At 42.2% G+C, this 17,021-nt stretch overlaps 1 protein-coding gene across 1 annotated transcript in view; it reads left to right on the top strand.

The window, feature by feature from the left end:
• Window positions 1–17,021, top strand: part of LOC121149369 (MAX gene-associated protein-like) — a 107,568-nt gene that overhangs the window by 46,049 nt on the left and 44,498 nt on the right. Inside the window, exons 2-5 of the mRNA XM_040969949.1 lie at window positions 6,496–7,603; window positions 11,182–12,115; window positions 13,881–13,959; window positions 14,074–14,169. Of these exons, the coding sequence (XP_040825883.1) occupies window positions 6,561–7,603; window positions 11,182–12,115; window positions 13,881–13,959; window positions 14,074–14,169 (2,152 nt within the window). The 5' untranslated portion in view covers window positions 6,496–6,560. The remainder of the gene's footprint in view (window positions 1–6,495; window positions 7,604–11,181; window positions 12,116–13,880; window positions 13,960–14,073; window positions 14,170–17,021) is intronic.

Here is a 17,021-nt window from a genome sequence, read left to right on the forward strand (position 1 = left end):
TATTCTGGTCATCGTCTGTTTCCTTCACAGGCTGTTAGCAGGGAGTTGGTTTGGAAGTGGAACAGCTGGAACTTGAACTTGTGTTCATTAGGAACATTGGCATTGCAGGCTTAGCCTACTGAGCCACAATGTTGGCCCTTAGTGGTGATTTGTAGCAAAACTTTGAACCTTAACTGAAAATTTTTGTCCTATTAAGTCACCTTATGTGTGACTTCTGAGTTTTTTCTTTAAGATTTATTTATTTATTGGAAAGTCAGATATACAGAGAGGAGGAGAGACAGAGAGAAAGATCTTCCGTCCAATGATTCACTCCCCAAGTGAGTGCAACGGCCGATGCTATGCCGATCCGAAGCCAGGAGCCAGGAACTTCTTCCGGGTATCACACAGGTGCAGGTGCAGGGTCCCAAAGCTTTGGGCCGTCCTCGACTACTTTCCCAGGCCACAAGCGGGGAGCTGGATGGGAAGTAGATCTACTGGGATTAGAACCAGCACCCATATTGTATCCCGGCATGTTCAAGGCGAGGATTTTTAGCCACTAGACCACACCGCCGGGCCCAACTTCTGAGTTTTTACTTTGTCATTTTAACTTTGTTTTGTCAATCTCTGATACTTATTGCTTAAGGAAGTTTATTTTAGAAAATCAGTTAACTATATTGATAATTTTTGGAGGTAGCTTTGCAAACCATCACCTTGCATCTTACCTATCTCTTAAAAAGTCAACTCTAGATCAGAGATTTTTTTCTTTAATTTTTCTGGATACTAAGCCTAAAGTTAGGTTATTTATTTATTTTAAAAGTTTTATTTTTATTGGAAACATATTTTCAGAGAGAGGGTGAGACAAAATCTTGCATTTCCCCAGAGCTGAGCCCATCTGAAGCCAGGAGCCTCCTTCAGGTCTCCTACAAGGATACAGTGTCACAAAGCTCTGGGTCATCCTCCACTGCTTTTCCAGGTCATAAGTAGAGAGCTGGATTTCAAGTAAGTAGGTAAGACATGAGCTGGTGTCCATGTGGGATCCCAGTGCTTGCAAGGTGTGGATTTAGTTACTGAGCATTGTGCTAGGCTCAATTATGGCGTTTTTTACTCTTACCACTGGATTAGATGAAATCGTGGTTGACTTATACTCTGTTCATCATCTGTTAAGCTTTGGATTTCATCAGCCAAAATTTAAAAAATAGATTATTCCTGACTCATTTGTAAAAATTTTTTATTTATTAAATGGAAAGACACAGAGAGAAGGCATCTTCCCATCTGCTGGTTCACTTTGCAAATTCTGAGAATAACCAAGGCCGGGCAGGGCTGAAGCTGGGAGCTGGGAAATCAATCAACGTCTCCCATGTGGATGGCAGAGGCCTAAATATTTACACTATTACCCCTTACCCTCTTAGGGTCCTCATTGGCAATGTAGCTTGGACTTGAAGTCAGGTGCACCACTGTGCCAAACTTTGTAGGCTGGTTTTAAATTACATTTCTCTGGTTGTGAGATTGTGTTTGTTTTGACAATGATTTACTCTTTTTATGCTCTGCCTTTTTTTTCTGTTGATTTTTTTTAAACATTTATTTTTATCAGAGACACAGATATATGGAGAGGAGAGACAGAGAGGAAGATCTTCCATCTGCTGATTCACTCCTCAAGCGGCCACAACAGCTGGAACTGTTGAGCTGATCTGAAGGCAGGAGCCCAGAGTCTCTTTGGGTCTCCCACACAGGTGCAGGGTCCCAAAGTTTTGGGTCGTGCTCGACTGTTTTTCCAGGCCACAAGCAGGTAGCTGAATAGGAAGCGGGGCCATCAGGATTAGAACTGGTACCCATATGGGAGTCCCGTGCATGCAAGGCAAAGATTTCAGCGGCTAGGCTAATCCCTCTGCTGGTTATTTGACATTCACTTTTTCATAGGAACCCCTTCCAGGATATGCAAAGAGTCCTTTATGATATAAGTTGGGAGATTTTTCTGCTAGTTATTTGCTCTTTGGTTTTACTTGGTGTGTGTGTGTGTGTGTGTGTGTGTGTGTGTAAGATTTAAAAAATTTGCATGATATTGAATTTATCAAAAATTGTTGCTATCTTAACTGATCCAAAGTTTTGTGTTGTACCAAGCAACTTTTGTTTGGATATGCAGAGAAGGAGATACAGAGAAAAGGCTCTTCCAAGGGACTGCAGTGTCTGGAGCTGAGCCAATCTGAAGCCCGGAGCCAGGCGCTTCTTCCTAATCTCCCTGATGGGTGTAGGGTTCTGAGGCTGTGGGCCATCCTTTACTGCTTTCCCAGGCCACAAGCAAGGAACTGGAAGGGAAGTGGAGCAGCTACAGCATGAACCAGCACCTATATGGGATCCTGGTGGTTATAATGTGAGGATTTGGCCACTAGGTTGCTGTGCTTGGGCCCCCAGGATAGTTTTAAGAGTTAAGTGTATTAGATTTGGGACTGGTGCTGTGTTATCATAAATTAGACCTTCTGTGACACTGGATGCAGGATTATGTGTCAGATGCTTGCCTTCTGATCCAGCTCCCTGCTTATGGCTCAAGTCCTTAGGCTCCTGCACCAATGTGGGCGACCCAGAAGAAACTCTGGTTTCAGGCCACCCCAGCTCTGGCTGGTTTGGTAATTTGAGGAGTGAACCAGCAGATGGAAGATGTTTCTCTGCTCTTCTTCTCTGTGCTTTTCATATAAAAACAGTCTTTTGTTGTTGTTTTGTAAGATTTCTTTATTTTTATTCGAAATGCAGAATTACAGAGAGAGGGAGAGAAAGATCTTCCATCTGCTGATTCACTTCTCAGTGGCTGCAAAGGATAGAGCTGGACTGATCTGACGCCAGGAGCTTCCTCTAGGTTTCATACGTGGGTACGTGGGTGTAAGGTCCCAAGGCTTTGGGGGCATCTGTTGCTGTTTTCTCAGGCCACAAGCAGAGAGCTGTATATTAAGTGACACAGCTGGGGGACAAACTGGTGTCCACATGGGATGCCAGGACTTAAAGGGGGAAGATTAGGCAGTTTGAGTTATAGTGCCGACTCCAGAAGCAAATCTTAGAAAGAAAAGATTTGTCTTGAAAATACAAAATCTTTTTTTTCATTATGTTATAATGGGACAAATTTATACATATATACGTAATATATATATGTATATGCTTTGCTTATTTGTAAAACCATATAAATAGTTAATGTTTTACAGTCTCTGTTTGTAATAGCAATGAAAATTTAATATTTTCCATTTCAGAAGAATTTGCTTTAATTTGATAAATCAGTTTCTAAGGTGCTAGAATCCTTTTAAAATACAGTGTTACAATGTATTCCCTTAAGTCTTAGCATAATATATTTTTTAAGATTTATTTATTTTTATTGGAAAGGCAGATATACAGAGAGGAAGAGAGACAGAAAGGAAGATCCTTGTCCGATGGTTCACTCCCCAAGTGACCACAATGGCTGGAGCTGAGCCAATCTGAAGCCAGGAGCCAGGAGCCTCTTCCGCGTCTCACACACAGGTGCAGGGTCCCAAGGTTTTGGGCCATCCTCGACTGCTTTCCCAGGCTGCAAATAGGGAGCGGGATGAGAAGTGGGGCTGCCGGGATTCGAACCAGCGACCATATGGGATCCTGGCACATGCAAGGCGAGGACTTAAACCCCTACACTATTGCACTGGGCCCAGTATACTTTTTTTTAAAGTTTTATTTATTTACATTGGGAACGGGGTGGACTGGGCAGGACTGAGCAAACCTTAGCCCACAAACAAAATTAGAAATCAGGATGGAGCACAGGTCATGCCAGGCTAGGCACTTGTATCTACTGGTCTGCGTGAGCCAGGAACACTAAGCCACAGTATGTAAGGCAAGGGCTGGGACAGGTGAGGGGCTGTGCCAAGCTGAGTCAGAGCAACCACTGGCATGTGCATGATCTGTGGTTGGGAACAGGCCTGATTGGGGAGCTAAGGGGACACCCTAGCTGGGTTGAGGTTCCCACCAAGGAGCACGGGGCTGGAATGGAGCTGCGTTCTGGTCAGTATACAGTTGTAGTCTTCCTTGGCACAAGTGTGGACTGGGACTGGATGCACCAAGCTGGGCTAGACTCCTCTGGTGCTCTGGAGGACCAGGATAGATGTGCAGTGGACTAGGCTAGGTCTCAGCCCCTACTGAGTCATGTGTGAGCCATATGTGGGTATGGACAAACCATGGCTGGGCTGAAACATCCAACAGCAAGAACCAGTTTGGGTCGAAGGCCAGTCAGGAAAAGCCACTGTTCCTGCTAGGACAGGAGGTGGACTGAATAGGGCTGGCTCATGGACCCACTGGTATGCGCAAAATCTGGCATTGGGAGAGGTTCTGATGGAAGAGCCTGGGCCACTCCTCTGGCAGGATACAGACACTGCAAGTATGCACAAGAAGCATGAAAGGAAACAGTCCAGAGCAGGCCATGGAAATTTTCCCACTGGCATACAATTGGCACGGGTTGGGGGAAGACCAGGCTGAATCAGTTCACATCATCCACTGGCAAATCCAAGCACCAGAACAGAGTGTGGGCCGAGCCAGGTTCAGTCGCGGTATAAAACCAGTGCACATTATGGAATGCCAAGGTGAGGTTGCCTGTACCGGATGTGACCACAGTGCCCAACCAACACACATGAGAACCAGGAAGGGAGGGGCAGAGCTGACAGGGGGATTACGGGGGTGCTCCCTTGCTAGACAGCTACTCCCACTGGAGAGCTTGAGTTGGGATGGGTGCAGACAAGACTAGGCAGGGCTACAATATGTGTTGGCCTCATTTCAGCTATATCAAGGAAAAGCCAGGCTCGGCTGACTCTTCCTACTGGTGCAAACTTAAATCAGTGTGGGTGAGGGTTGTTTGGGCTTAGCCACAATATCACTGGCAGAGATTGGCACTGGTGGCTAATCCTGTCAACTTAAACTGCAGAACCACCTGGAGAGTGCATGATCCAGGAGTGGGAGCAGCCCAGTAGGGAAATAGTGGATACCTCCCTCTTGGGTTTCCACCCCCACTGGAGAGCATAAAAACCAGTACAGGGGCAGGGGTGGCTAGACAGAACGTCATCCAACAGCATGTGTGTGGGCTGGATAGTGGGACTGGTTGGGTTAAACTAGGCTTCAGTGTCCACTGACATGTATGAGAGCTGAATGTGATGTGGGACAGACTGGACTAGTCTGCTACACATACTGGCGAACCAGAATTGGGACAGGTCTGGTGGGGGTTTTTGTGGGTCGCTCTGACTAGGCTGCAGCTCCCATTGGTTTATGTGAAGGCCAAGTGTGTGTGCTGGGCAGAATCAGGCTGGACTGCAACACCCATTGATTTGTGTGGAAGACGGCGCTGGAACCAGGGCCAACCCAGCAATTGCGACCTCCCAGCTGATGGGGCGATGGACTGTGCCAGGTCCTGTACTTGCTAGTACATACAAGAATCTGGTGTGGGAACACCTCAAACAAGGTTTCTTTGGGAATCTCCCCAATCGAACTGCCAGACTCAGAACCCCAACCATGAAAAGACAGAGGATAGAACAGGTCAATCAACCACCTCAGCCATATGTTGGCAGTGAAAAACTGGGCAAGTGGAGACACTATGATGGGCTATGTCAATCAGTGGATTCTTCAATGACCTCATCATGCTTGGAGTGACGAGACTGGCAGCAGTTCATAACTGTTGAAATATCAAAACCACTTGAGCAGGACCCTTGGAGCCTGCTCCGCATCAGGGACCTGGGGTGGGTGGGAGACTGGGTGTGGCTTCTCCATTAAAATCCCCATTTACCTCAGATATATGAAGGAAACAATGTGGAAATAGTGGTCTTGCCCACTTTCCCGTAGTCCTTGAACCTTTTTACCCCGATTAACTATTTTCAAAAATATAGTAAAAAAAAAGAGGGGGGGGAAAGCAAATTAAAAAATAATTTTTATTTATTTGTATTAGAAAGTCAGATACACAGAGAGGAACATCTTCCATCTGTTGATTCACTCCCCAAGCAGCAGCAACAGTTGGAGCTATACTGATCTGAAGCCAGGTGCCTGGAGTGTCTTCCAGGTCTCCGACGTGGGTGCAGGGTCCCAAGGCTTTGGGCCGTCCTCAACTGCCTTCTCAGGCCACAAGCAAGGAGCTGGATGGGAAGTGGGCTGCAGGGATTAAAATTGATACCCATATGGGATCGCGGTGTGTGCAAGGAAGGACTTTAGTCGCAAGGCTACCGTGCTGGACTCAGCTTTAATAGACTTTCGTCTGCTTTTTTGAAGAGAATACTTTTTGTTTCTTTTGAGCAAGATATTTGGGTTTGTAGTGATTTTTTGCAATGTTTTGGCATGAATAATTCCAGCTAATTAAAATTAAATTAACATTTAAAAAAAACGATACTCCAGAGTTAATAGCTTTAAAGTGGTGAAAGGAAAGAGATAAGCAAATAAACAGTCTTAGAATAATTAAGTGATAATTTAGGGTTGACACAATCTTATTTCTTTACAAAATACTCATCTGATATAAATTTTGCTTGCTTGTTTTTTTAGGATGGCAAGGCCATTGTGACTGTGTTGACTGCAGTTACCTCACTACTGAGTTTCTCACTGGAGTCATGGAGGAGAAACAGCAGATCATATTGGCTAATCAAGATGGTGGGACAGTAGCAGGAACAGCACCTACCTTTTTCGTTATCCTGAAACAGCCAGGAAATGGCAGGACTGATCAAGGAATTCTGGTTACTAATCGGGATGCCTGTGCTTTGGCTAATAGGGTGTCACCACCAGGAAAATCTAAAGGAAAGATTTGCCTCCCGGCTGATTGTACTGTGGGAAAAATCACTGTTACGCTTGATAACAATACTATGTGGAATGAATTTCATCATCGAAGCACAGAGATGATTCTGACCAAGCAGGGAAGACGCATGTTTCCTTACTGTCGTTACTGGATTACAGGATTAGATTCAAATTTGAAGTATATTCTTGTCATGGATATATCTCCTGTGGATAATCATCGTTACAAATGGAATGGTCGTTGGTGGGAACCTAGTGGGAAGGCTGAACCCCACGTTTTGGGGAGGGTTTTTATTCACCCAGAATCTCCCTCTACAGGTCATTATTGGATGCATCAACCTGTATCTTTTTATAAATTGAAACTTACCAACAATACACTGGACCAAGAAGGGCATATTATCTTGCACTCTATGCATCGCTACTTGCCAAGACTTCACTTGGTGCCTGCAGAAAAGGCCACAGAGGTGATACAGTTAAATGGTCCTGGTGTCCACACATTCAGCTTCCCACAGACGGAATTCTTTGCGGTAACAGCTTATCAGAACATTCAGATTACCCAGTTGAAAATAGATTACAACCCATTTGCCAAAGGCTTTCGAGATGATGGGCTGAATAGTAAACCCCAAAGAGATGGGAAACAGAAGACCAGTTCTGACCAGGAGAGCAATAGTGTTTCCAGTTCTCCCGCTCCTCAAGTCTGTCTTACAGAAGGGGAGGGGCCAGAGATACAGCCCGGTGACTTGGATCCTTTATCAGGCAAGAGTTTGGAAAAGACTTCTCCTAATATAAAACAGGACTTGTTTGGTTTCATGGAAACTGATTCAGCACTTGAAGTTTCTCAATTGAAGCAAGAGGCTTCTGAAAGGTGGGGTAATGGTTTTTCTATTCTGAGGTATGAAGGGAAGATTGAGATGGACTGAGTTTGGCTTTAACACATTTGTTCTTTGGAGTGCTACACATACTGTAAATTTAAAAAATATTATTTAAAAACTTTTTAAAAAATTTAAATGAGACTTTCCATTTGCTGGTTCACACTGTAAATGCCTGCACAAGCTAGGTGTGGGCCAGGTTGAAGGTAGAAGCCTAGAACTCATTGTGAGTGTCAGGGACCCAAGTACTTAAGCCACGATTTTTTGCCTGGAAGATACATCAGAATTGGAACTGAGACTCAGACCCTGGTGCTCTGGAATAGGATGTGGGTGTCTGAGGTGGCATTCTAACAACTGCACCAGATGCCTGCCCCCTAGATTAGAGAGGTAGAGTGGAGTGTGGGGATGGGGGAAAGAGTGCACCCCCATTCATTGCTTCACAACCCACATTGCTATATAGTAGGTGGGATTAAAGCCTCAAAGCTGTGAACAGTCTGGGTCTCCCATGTAACTTGAGTCATTGACTGCTGCCTCCAGGGTTTGTGTTGGCAGTGAGGTAGGATTAGGACTTGGTGCTGCAGTTCACCAGATACTTCAGGGTGGGACCTGAGTGTTTCAGCTGCTGGGCTGAATACCTGCCATATGAGGATGCTTTATTTATATTTAAAATGTTTCTTGGTAACTTATATTGATCACTTGTGATTGATAGGGAAAGAGGAAAAAAAATCTCATAGTTGAAACAAAACTTACCCAAATGAGCCACAGATGGATTCAGAATAAACTTACACTCTTTAAGGGCCTGGTGCAATAGTTTAGTGGTTAAGTCCTTGCCTTGCATGCATCAGCATCCCATATGGGCACTGGTTTATGTCCCAGCTGCTCCACTAACCTTCCACCTCCCTGCTTGTGGCCTGGGAAAGCAGTAGGGGATGGCCCAAAGCCTCCGGACCGTGCACACCTGCGTGTGAGGCCTGAAAGAAGCTCCTGGCTCCTGGCTTCAGATCAGTTTAGCTCTGTCAGTTGCAACTATTTGGGGAGTGAACCAGCGGAAGGAAGATCATTCTCTCTGATTCTCTTCTCTGTAGGTCTGCCTTTCCAATGAAAATAAATAAATCTTTTTTTAAAAGTTTACTATTTGTGAAGTTACTACCCAGTTGGAAAAAAAGCTGAAGATTATTACATTTTTAAGAAGATTTATTTTTATTTAAAAGAGTTACAGAGAATAGAGAGACCGAGATTTTGCATCTGTTAGTTCACTCCCTGAATGGCTGAAATGTCCAGAGCTGGGTCTTTCTGGATCTAGGAGCTTCTTCTGAGTCTCCCACATGGATACAGGGTCCCATAGCTTTGGGCAGCCCTCTGCTGCCTTCTGAGGTCACAAGCAGGGAGACAGATAGGCCAGAACAGGATCTGCTGCCTGTATTGGATGCTGGCACTGGCAGACAGAGAATTAACATGTTGAGCCAACTCCAGTTTTTGTTTTGTTTTTTGCTTTTAAAGATTTTTTTTATTTGAGAGGCAGATTTTTACAGAGTGATCAGGAGATAAAGAAGGATCTTCATCCTCTGGTTTACTGCTTGAGTGACCACAATGGCCAGAGCTCAGTTGATCTGAAGCTGGGATCCAAGAGATTTCTTAGGTCTCCTACCTGGGTACAGGGTCCCAAGACCTTGGGTCATCCTCGCTGCTTTCCCAGGCTACAGCCAGGGAGCTGGATGGGAAGTGAAGTTGCCAAAGATTAGAGCCAGGCCTCATATGGAAACCCAGTATGTGCAAGGTGAGGACTTTAGCCATTTGGCTATCATGCTGGGCCCACTGGAGACTGTTTTTAAAGCTTAGTTTTGTCTGTTTTTGTAGTTCCAGATTCCTGGATCAAATTGATTCCTGGAGGTGTACCTAGTGTTTTTTTCCAACAGAATTTTTTATTACTTTAGATTTACTCCTCTGTATTAGCTGTCAGTCCTTTGAATTGCAATCTTCTACAGTTATTCTGGTTCTCTACAAATTCATTATTATCTCCTATTGATGTACATTTAAATTGTTGATTTTGATGATGACTAGTAGAACATTTTTTTAAAAAATTAAAATGTTTATTTGGAAAGTAGAATTACAGAAAGAGGGAGCAAGATGGAGAGATGTTCCATCCACTGGTTCATTCCCTAGTTGACTGTGATGGCTAGGATCTGGGTCTCCCACGTGGGTGTCAGAGTTGGTTCAAGTATGTGAACCATCATCATCTCCTTTTCTGGGCACTTTAGTAGGAAATGAGGATTGCAGTCAGGACTGAAGCCAGTGCTCATATATGGGGTGCTGCTGTTTAGATGGTGGCTTAACTCTCTTTGATGCCACAACAGCAAACCCCAAATCAAGGTGTTACAAGTGTTCCTACACAGAATTTTTGGTTTGCATATGCAGTAATTTCTTTTTGTTAGATATCTGGTAGAATTACTCCATCATAGGGTACACATACTTTTAACTCAAAATTATACCATTTTATGCTTTCACAAACAGTATGATCATTTCTTTTGCTCCCACATTTTTGTCAACATCCATATTGACTTGTTTTTAACTGCTTTGGTATTATCTTTTGAGACAGTTCATTCTGTTGTATGATGATTTTATTTCTTGAAATTGAAAGTTTGTTATCTTAGCCTTCATTTTGTATATTTAACCTCCTTTTAAAATTTATTTTTCTTTTGAAAAAGTTTTGTGTGTGTGTTATTGAAAAAGGGTTCTTATCATTGATTTCCTCTAAACCCTACAGGGGCCAAGGCTCAGGTGATCTGGGTTGAGCTAAGACTGATCTAAATCTGTTACTAAATCTATTACTTCATATGGGGCTGTGGTAGTCAACCTAATTCTTTAGACCTATCATGTTCTGAAGGGGGTACCTCAGAACAGTTCTTATATTTTTTTGTGACTAGGGTAGTGTTGTTTGATAAATTATACACAGTCCATATGAGTCGTGTAACAACCGTACCCTTTTAATTTTGTGTTGTTGATTCTTTACATTGAAAATATGTGTTTCAACTTTAAAGTTGAAAAATCATCTGGCACCAGCTTTGTGAATATACTAAAAATTATTCAGTTGTATACTTTAAAATGAATAATACGTTACATTTTATGTAAGTTTTTATCTCAAACACACAAAAAAATTTGGCAGCTTGAAAGCAGTTTCTGATGCTTATTTTTCATTCCTCATTGTGATGGACATGTGTTTAATGCATTGGTAATTGTTAATCTTCCTGTAAAATTTTAGAGTATTTTAGGTCAGTACTGGCTGCCTTGCAAAACTGAGTTTATTTGAAAAATACTGAAATAGTGCATTTTGATTGAATGGTAAGAGGAACCTTTACTCTGTATTTTGTGTACTTTTAGATGAAAATTAACAAAATAAGAAACTGGTACTAATGAATTGCTTTTGAGAATCTTGCTAGATTATGTAGAATGTTTTTGAGAAATGATTTTTGAGTTTTGATGTGTTACTTGGTTTTAGAAAAACAGTTTTTCCCATCTTTATGTCTCATTTATGAATAGTTTTGTACTTTTTATCTTTCCCTTCCCATCTCTTCAGTCTTATTGCCAACAGTTTTGATGATGGCTCCCATGCTGCCTCACCGGTAGATCCAAATGGAAACTTCAATGTTGTCGTTAAAGAGGAGCCTCTAGATGATTATGACTATGAACTTGGGCAGTGCCCAGAAGGGGTCACTGTGAAACAGGAAGAGACAGATGAAGAAACAGATGTCTACTCAAACAGTGACGATGACCCAATACTAGAGAAACAGCTGAAGAGGCACAATAAAGTTGGTGACTTGGGAGCTGACCATTCCTCTTATAAATGGCTACCAAGTAGCCCATCAGGTGTTGCAAAAGCTAAAATGTTCAACTTAGATGCAGGGAAGATGCCAGTAGTCTATCTGGAGCCATGTGCTGTCACCAAAAACACAGTGAAGGTTTCTGAGCTGCCAGATAACATGCTTTCCATGTCTCGAAAGGATAAATCAGAATTAGATTATTTGCCTGCATACATTGAAAATTCTGGTGGTACTGGCTTCTGTTTAAGCAAGGAATCAGAAAATGATGTGCAACATTCACCAGATCCCAGATTGGTGCAAAAATATCCCTTACTTAAAGAGCCCAAGTGGGATTACCCTGATGTATTTGACAACATCAACACAGAAGTAGTATTGGAGAATTCAAAGGAATCAGCTCAGAACTTATTTTCAGTGAAAGGGGACTTGGGCAGAAAGAGAACAGCTATGCTTAAAATTACAACCAATCCAAAGGCTGTAAGTGCTCCTCAGAATGTCTCTCCAAATATCCCTGGAAAAAGAGGAAGGCCACGGAAATTGAAACTCTCTAAGACAGGGAAAACACCCAAAAACACAGGAAGGTCTTTAGGTTCTACAAAGAATATCCCAGTAGGCTCTGGAAATTCCTTTCCAGATGTAAAGCCTGATTTGGAAGATGTGGATGGTGTTCTGTTTGTTTCCTTTGAATCAAAGGTAAGATCTTAGTTCTTAGCAGTCTTTCTAAAAGTTGATGAGTCAATCTTAAATTGTATACTGAAAATAACTAGTTTAGAATATTGTCTCCAAGAGAGTTTGATTTGGTTGATAGTGACCATTTGAGATCGTTGTTTGAACATCATAAGAAATTATGTCTGTTTAGATCTCAGTTCCTGTTTGTACCTTACTTAGCTATGTGACTAAGTTTTTTTAAAAAGATTTATTTTATTTGAAAGGCAAATAAACAGAAGTAGAAACAGAAATAAGAGATCTGCTATCTACTGCTTCACTCCCCAAATGGCTCAACAGGTGAAGCTGAGCAGATCTGAAGCCAGGAGCCAGGAGTCTGTCTGTTCCAGGTCTCCCACGTGGGTGCAGGGTCCCAAGTACTTGGGCCATGCTCCACTGCTTTCCCAGGCCACAAGCAGGAGTTGAATGGGAAGTGGAGCAGCTGAAATATGAACCAACACCCATGTGGATGTTGGTACTGCAAGTTGGCAGATTAGCTTTTTGAGCAGCCGTATTGGCCCCTGAATCTCTTTTTATTTGAGGTAGTGAGACAGCTCCTATTAGTTGATTCATTCCCCAAGTGGCTAACGTGGCTGGAAGATGGAAATCTTGTCCAGCTGTCTCTCGTGGATGCCAGGAACCTGATTACTAGTCATTACTACTGCCCCTCAAGGTCTGCAATATCAGGAAAGTCGGAGCCAAGGCTGATAATGGAACCCAGGCATTCCTGTGTGTGGACATCCCAGTTAGAAGCTTAACTGTGAAGTCACATGCCCATTCATTTAGCTGTTTGATACCTTCCCTTTTTTTTTTTTTTTAAAGATTTTATTTTTATTTGAAAGGCAGAGTTAACAAAGACAAGACAGAAAAAGATATTCCACCTGCTGGGTTCACTCTCCAAATGGCTGCAGTGGCCAGAGCTTACCTCAACTGAAGCTAGGAGCCAGGAGTTTCTTCTGGGTCTCCTACATGGGTGCAGGGGCTCATGGACTTGAGCCATTCTGTGCTGTTTTCGCAGGCCATAAGCACAGAGCTGGATGGGAGGTGGAATAGCTGGGCACAAACTAGCCACCCATATAGGATGGCAGTGTCGTAGGTGGAAGCTTAGCCTACTATGCCATGGTGCCAGCTCCTACTTGGTTTTGTTTTTTAACTTTTGAGTCTTACTGGAAATTTCATCATAACAGGCTTTAAAAAGGAATAAAGATAGTTGGAAATTTACTAATTTTTGAGATACAGCAACCCTCATTCCCCGTGGTTTGAATCAGTAGTAGCAGCAGCTCTTTTCTCTCACATACTAATATAATTGCTTTGATTATCCTCTGTGGACTCTTCAGCTAATTTTTTTTTTCTTTCAGACTATTATGTTCTTAAATTGGCTACACAGATACAGGATGTTCTTTATTCTAAAGTGTTATTTTTTTCCTGCCTGTTCTTCAAAATTTTTCTTGGTTGCTCAGTAACTTATCTTTATGTAGGCTTTGAGAAATCTGCATGCAAACTGATATTAGTCTAGTTTGAGGTCTGTTAACTGAGTATGATATTATTTACTTTTGCTCTTTTTTCCTTTGTGATTATTACATTAATGCAAATATAGAACATTTAGAAAATAGAAAAAGTAAGACGCATTGCTCCTGTTGGTTGAATTTGCAGCCATCATTGTGAACATGGTGGTATTTTTCCTTCTGTTTTTTTTTAAACCCATTTTACATATAAAGTGATATGTGCTACACTCTTTCTTTAAAATATGTAGGAAGCACTAGACATTCACGCTGTTGATGGGACAGCAGAAGAACCCTGTAGTCTACAGGCATCAAGCACAAGTGACCCAGGTATTATGCCATTTAAAATGAGATGTATTTGAGGCTTGGCCTCTATTAGTAAAATATTTAGTGTTTGATGTTCTGTAGAATGTAATATCTTAATCATTGTCTGTCTGTGACTAGGTTGCAGAGCACGGATTTCTCAGTTAGAAAAGGATTTAATCGAAGATTTGAAGTCATTGAGGCACAAACAAGTGATACATCCTGGTCTTCAAGAGGGTAATTTTCTCTAAAAGAAACAAGCCAAGATTTTATTTCATTTTCTTCTCTCTCTCTCTCCTCTTCCTTAGCTTTTCCAGTTTTTCCTCCAACCTTCCCACCCTTGATTTATTTCCTTCAATATGTCTCCCTGCATTTTTCTTTTATAATTCCTTTAACTGAAAAATATGTTTAGATCTTTTCTTTTTAAGATTTATTTTTATTGAAAGGCGGATATACAGAGAGGAGGAGAGACAGAGAGGAAGATCTTCCGTCCAGTGGTTCAGTCCCCAAGTGACTGCTATGGCTGGAGCTGAGCCAATCCAAAGCCAGGAGCCAGGAGCTCCTCCGGGTCTCCCACATGGGTGCAGGGTCCCAAGGCCTTGGGCCATACTCAACTGCTTTCCCACGCCACAAGCAGGAAGCTGGATGGGGAAGTGGGGCTGCCAGGATTAGATTCAGCGACCATATGGGATCCTGGCATGCAAGGCAAGAACTTTAACCATTATGCTATTGCGCGGGGCCCTAGATATTTTTTTATCTTGATATCTTAAATATGGAAAAAATATTATTCAGAAAGTAGTGTTTTTTCTCTGTTGAGTCTCATAGCCCAGAATCACTCTTTTGCATTCTTAATTTTTTAAAAATCTTTTCATGTCTATCTTTTAGAATTTATTTAGCTTGAAAGAGTTACAGAGAGAGAGAAACACAGAGAATTCTATCTGATGGTTCATTCCCCAAATGGTTGCAGTGGATGAAACTGTCCTGATCCAAAGCTAGGAGCCAGGAGCTTCTTTTGGGTCTCTAATGTGGGCATAGTGGTCCAAAATCTCGGCCATTTTCCTCTGCTTTCCCAGACCAGGGAGCTGGATCAGAAGTGGAGCAGTTGGGCTGTCAAATTCGGATTCATTTGGGATGCCAGCACCAGGGTCAAAATACTGGCTTTCTGTACCACCACACTGGCCCCTCTTTCCCATGTTTTTACCTTTGGATTCTGTTGTGTGTTTTTAAGAACTTAAAAATGTACTTAGTATAGTTTTATGTGTAAATATATGTGTATTTCTTGTGTGGCTGAAGTAATGTACTTTATTTTACATATTCGATGTCCTGCCATGGATTTAGTTAAAATTTTTCATTTTAAAAAAAGTTATCTATTTTATTTATTTGAAATAGGATAAACAGAGGTCTTCCATTCATTGGTTAAGTCCCCAAGTGGCTGCAGTGGGTGGATCAGGGCCAGATTGAAGGCAAGAGCTGGGAACTTCTTCCAGGTCTCTTACATGCATTCAGGATTTCTCAAGAATTTGGATGATCACCTGCTGCTTTCCCAGACACATTAGCAATGAGTTGGATCAGAATTGGAGTAGCTAGGACTCATACTGGGGATTCCAGTGTTGCAGGCAGTTGCTTAACTTGCTGTGCCACAATGCTGCCCACTGTTTATTTTTCTTTCATTATAATGTATTAGCCTTTATTATGTTATTTATTGTCTTTCTTTCCTTTTTTTTGCAATAATAATATCTATAGCTATTACCATGAAAATAAATAATAAAATTCCTGTTTGTGTGTAAGATTGTGTTCTATAATTTTTAAAAGCTTTAATTTTTATTGTGCTCTGTGGAGTAATTTATAGAATTTTTAAGTCTAATGCAGGTTTCTTTTCAAAGAATTCTATAGCTTGCTTATTACAAAGCAGATAATTTAAGAGTTGAGAAATTGCAAGATATCAAACAGAAGTTTACTTTATAAAAAGTTTTTTTTTAAGTGTTTTCTTTGAAAGACGGTTGTCTCCCATCAGTTGTTTTATCCTCACAAAGCTTGAGACTTGGGAGTTGCCCAGGCCAGAGCCAGAGCTGAGAACCCAGTCTGAGTTTTCCATGTAGGTGGCAGAGAGCCAACCACTTGAGCAAATACCTGTTCCCAGGGTGGATAGTACCAGGAAGCTGGAACTGGGAATGAAGCTAGGATTCAAAACCAGGATCTCTAGTTTGGAGATACATGTCCCAAAACATGTCCCAGGCTTAACTGCTACATCAAATACCTGCCCCCAGTTTCATTTTGCTTGTGTTTTCCTTCCCTCCCCTCCCCATATTCTCCCCTTTTCTTCCCTTTCTTTCCTTTATCTTAAAGGTTATTTTATTTCTTTAAAAGGCAGAGATGCAGGGAGGGCAAAGGAGATGTCTTCTATCTGTCAGTTCATTCTGCAGATGGCTGTAATGGTCCCAGCTGAGCCAGGCCAGAGCCAGAAGCCTTTTCTGGGTCTCCCACATGGATGTACAGAACCAGGGCCACCCTCTCCTGCTTGTATAGGTCTGTTAGGCAGCTGGATTCCAAGTGGAGCAGCTGGGACTTCAACTAATGCCTATAATGGCATTGCAGGTGGTGGTTTTACCATTTAAGATGCTGCTGCTTCTTTCCCTCCCCCACGCCATTTTATAAAGTAAATGGTTTGATTGAACAACTTTTGACTTAATGAGATAGCCTTGTGTGAGCGAATGGTCTTCAAGTATATGGATCCCGGTCTTAGTCCAAGTGATATAGACTGGTTAATGTGAACTTTTAAAAAAGATTTATTTATTTGTATTTGAAAGTCAGATTTACAGAGAGAAGGGGATACCAAAAGAAAGATCTTCCCTCTACTGGTTCACTCCCCAAGTGGCTGCAACAGCTTGAGCTGAGCTAATCTGAAGCCAGGACCCAGGAGCTTTTTCTGAGTCTCCTATGTTGGCACAGTATCCCAAGTATTTGGGCTGTCCTCACAGCTTTCCCAGGCCACTAACAGGGAGCTAGAAGGGAAGTGGAGCTGCCAGTACACTAACTAGTGTCCATGTGGGATCCCAGTGCTTACAAAGGGAGAATTAGCCATTTGAGCC

The sequence above is a fragment of the Ochotona curzoniae genome, unplaced genomic scaffold (genome assembly GCF_017591425.1).
Source record: "Ochotona curzoniae isolate NIBS_2020 unplaced genomic scaffold, NIBS_Ocur_1.0 scaffold_4701, whole genome shotgun sequence".
Classification (NCBI taxonomy): domain Eukaryota; kingdom Metazoa; phylum Chordata; class Mammalia; order Lagomorpha; family Ochotonidae; genus Ochotona; species Ochotona curzoniae.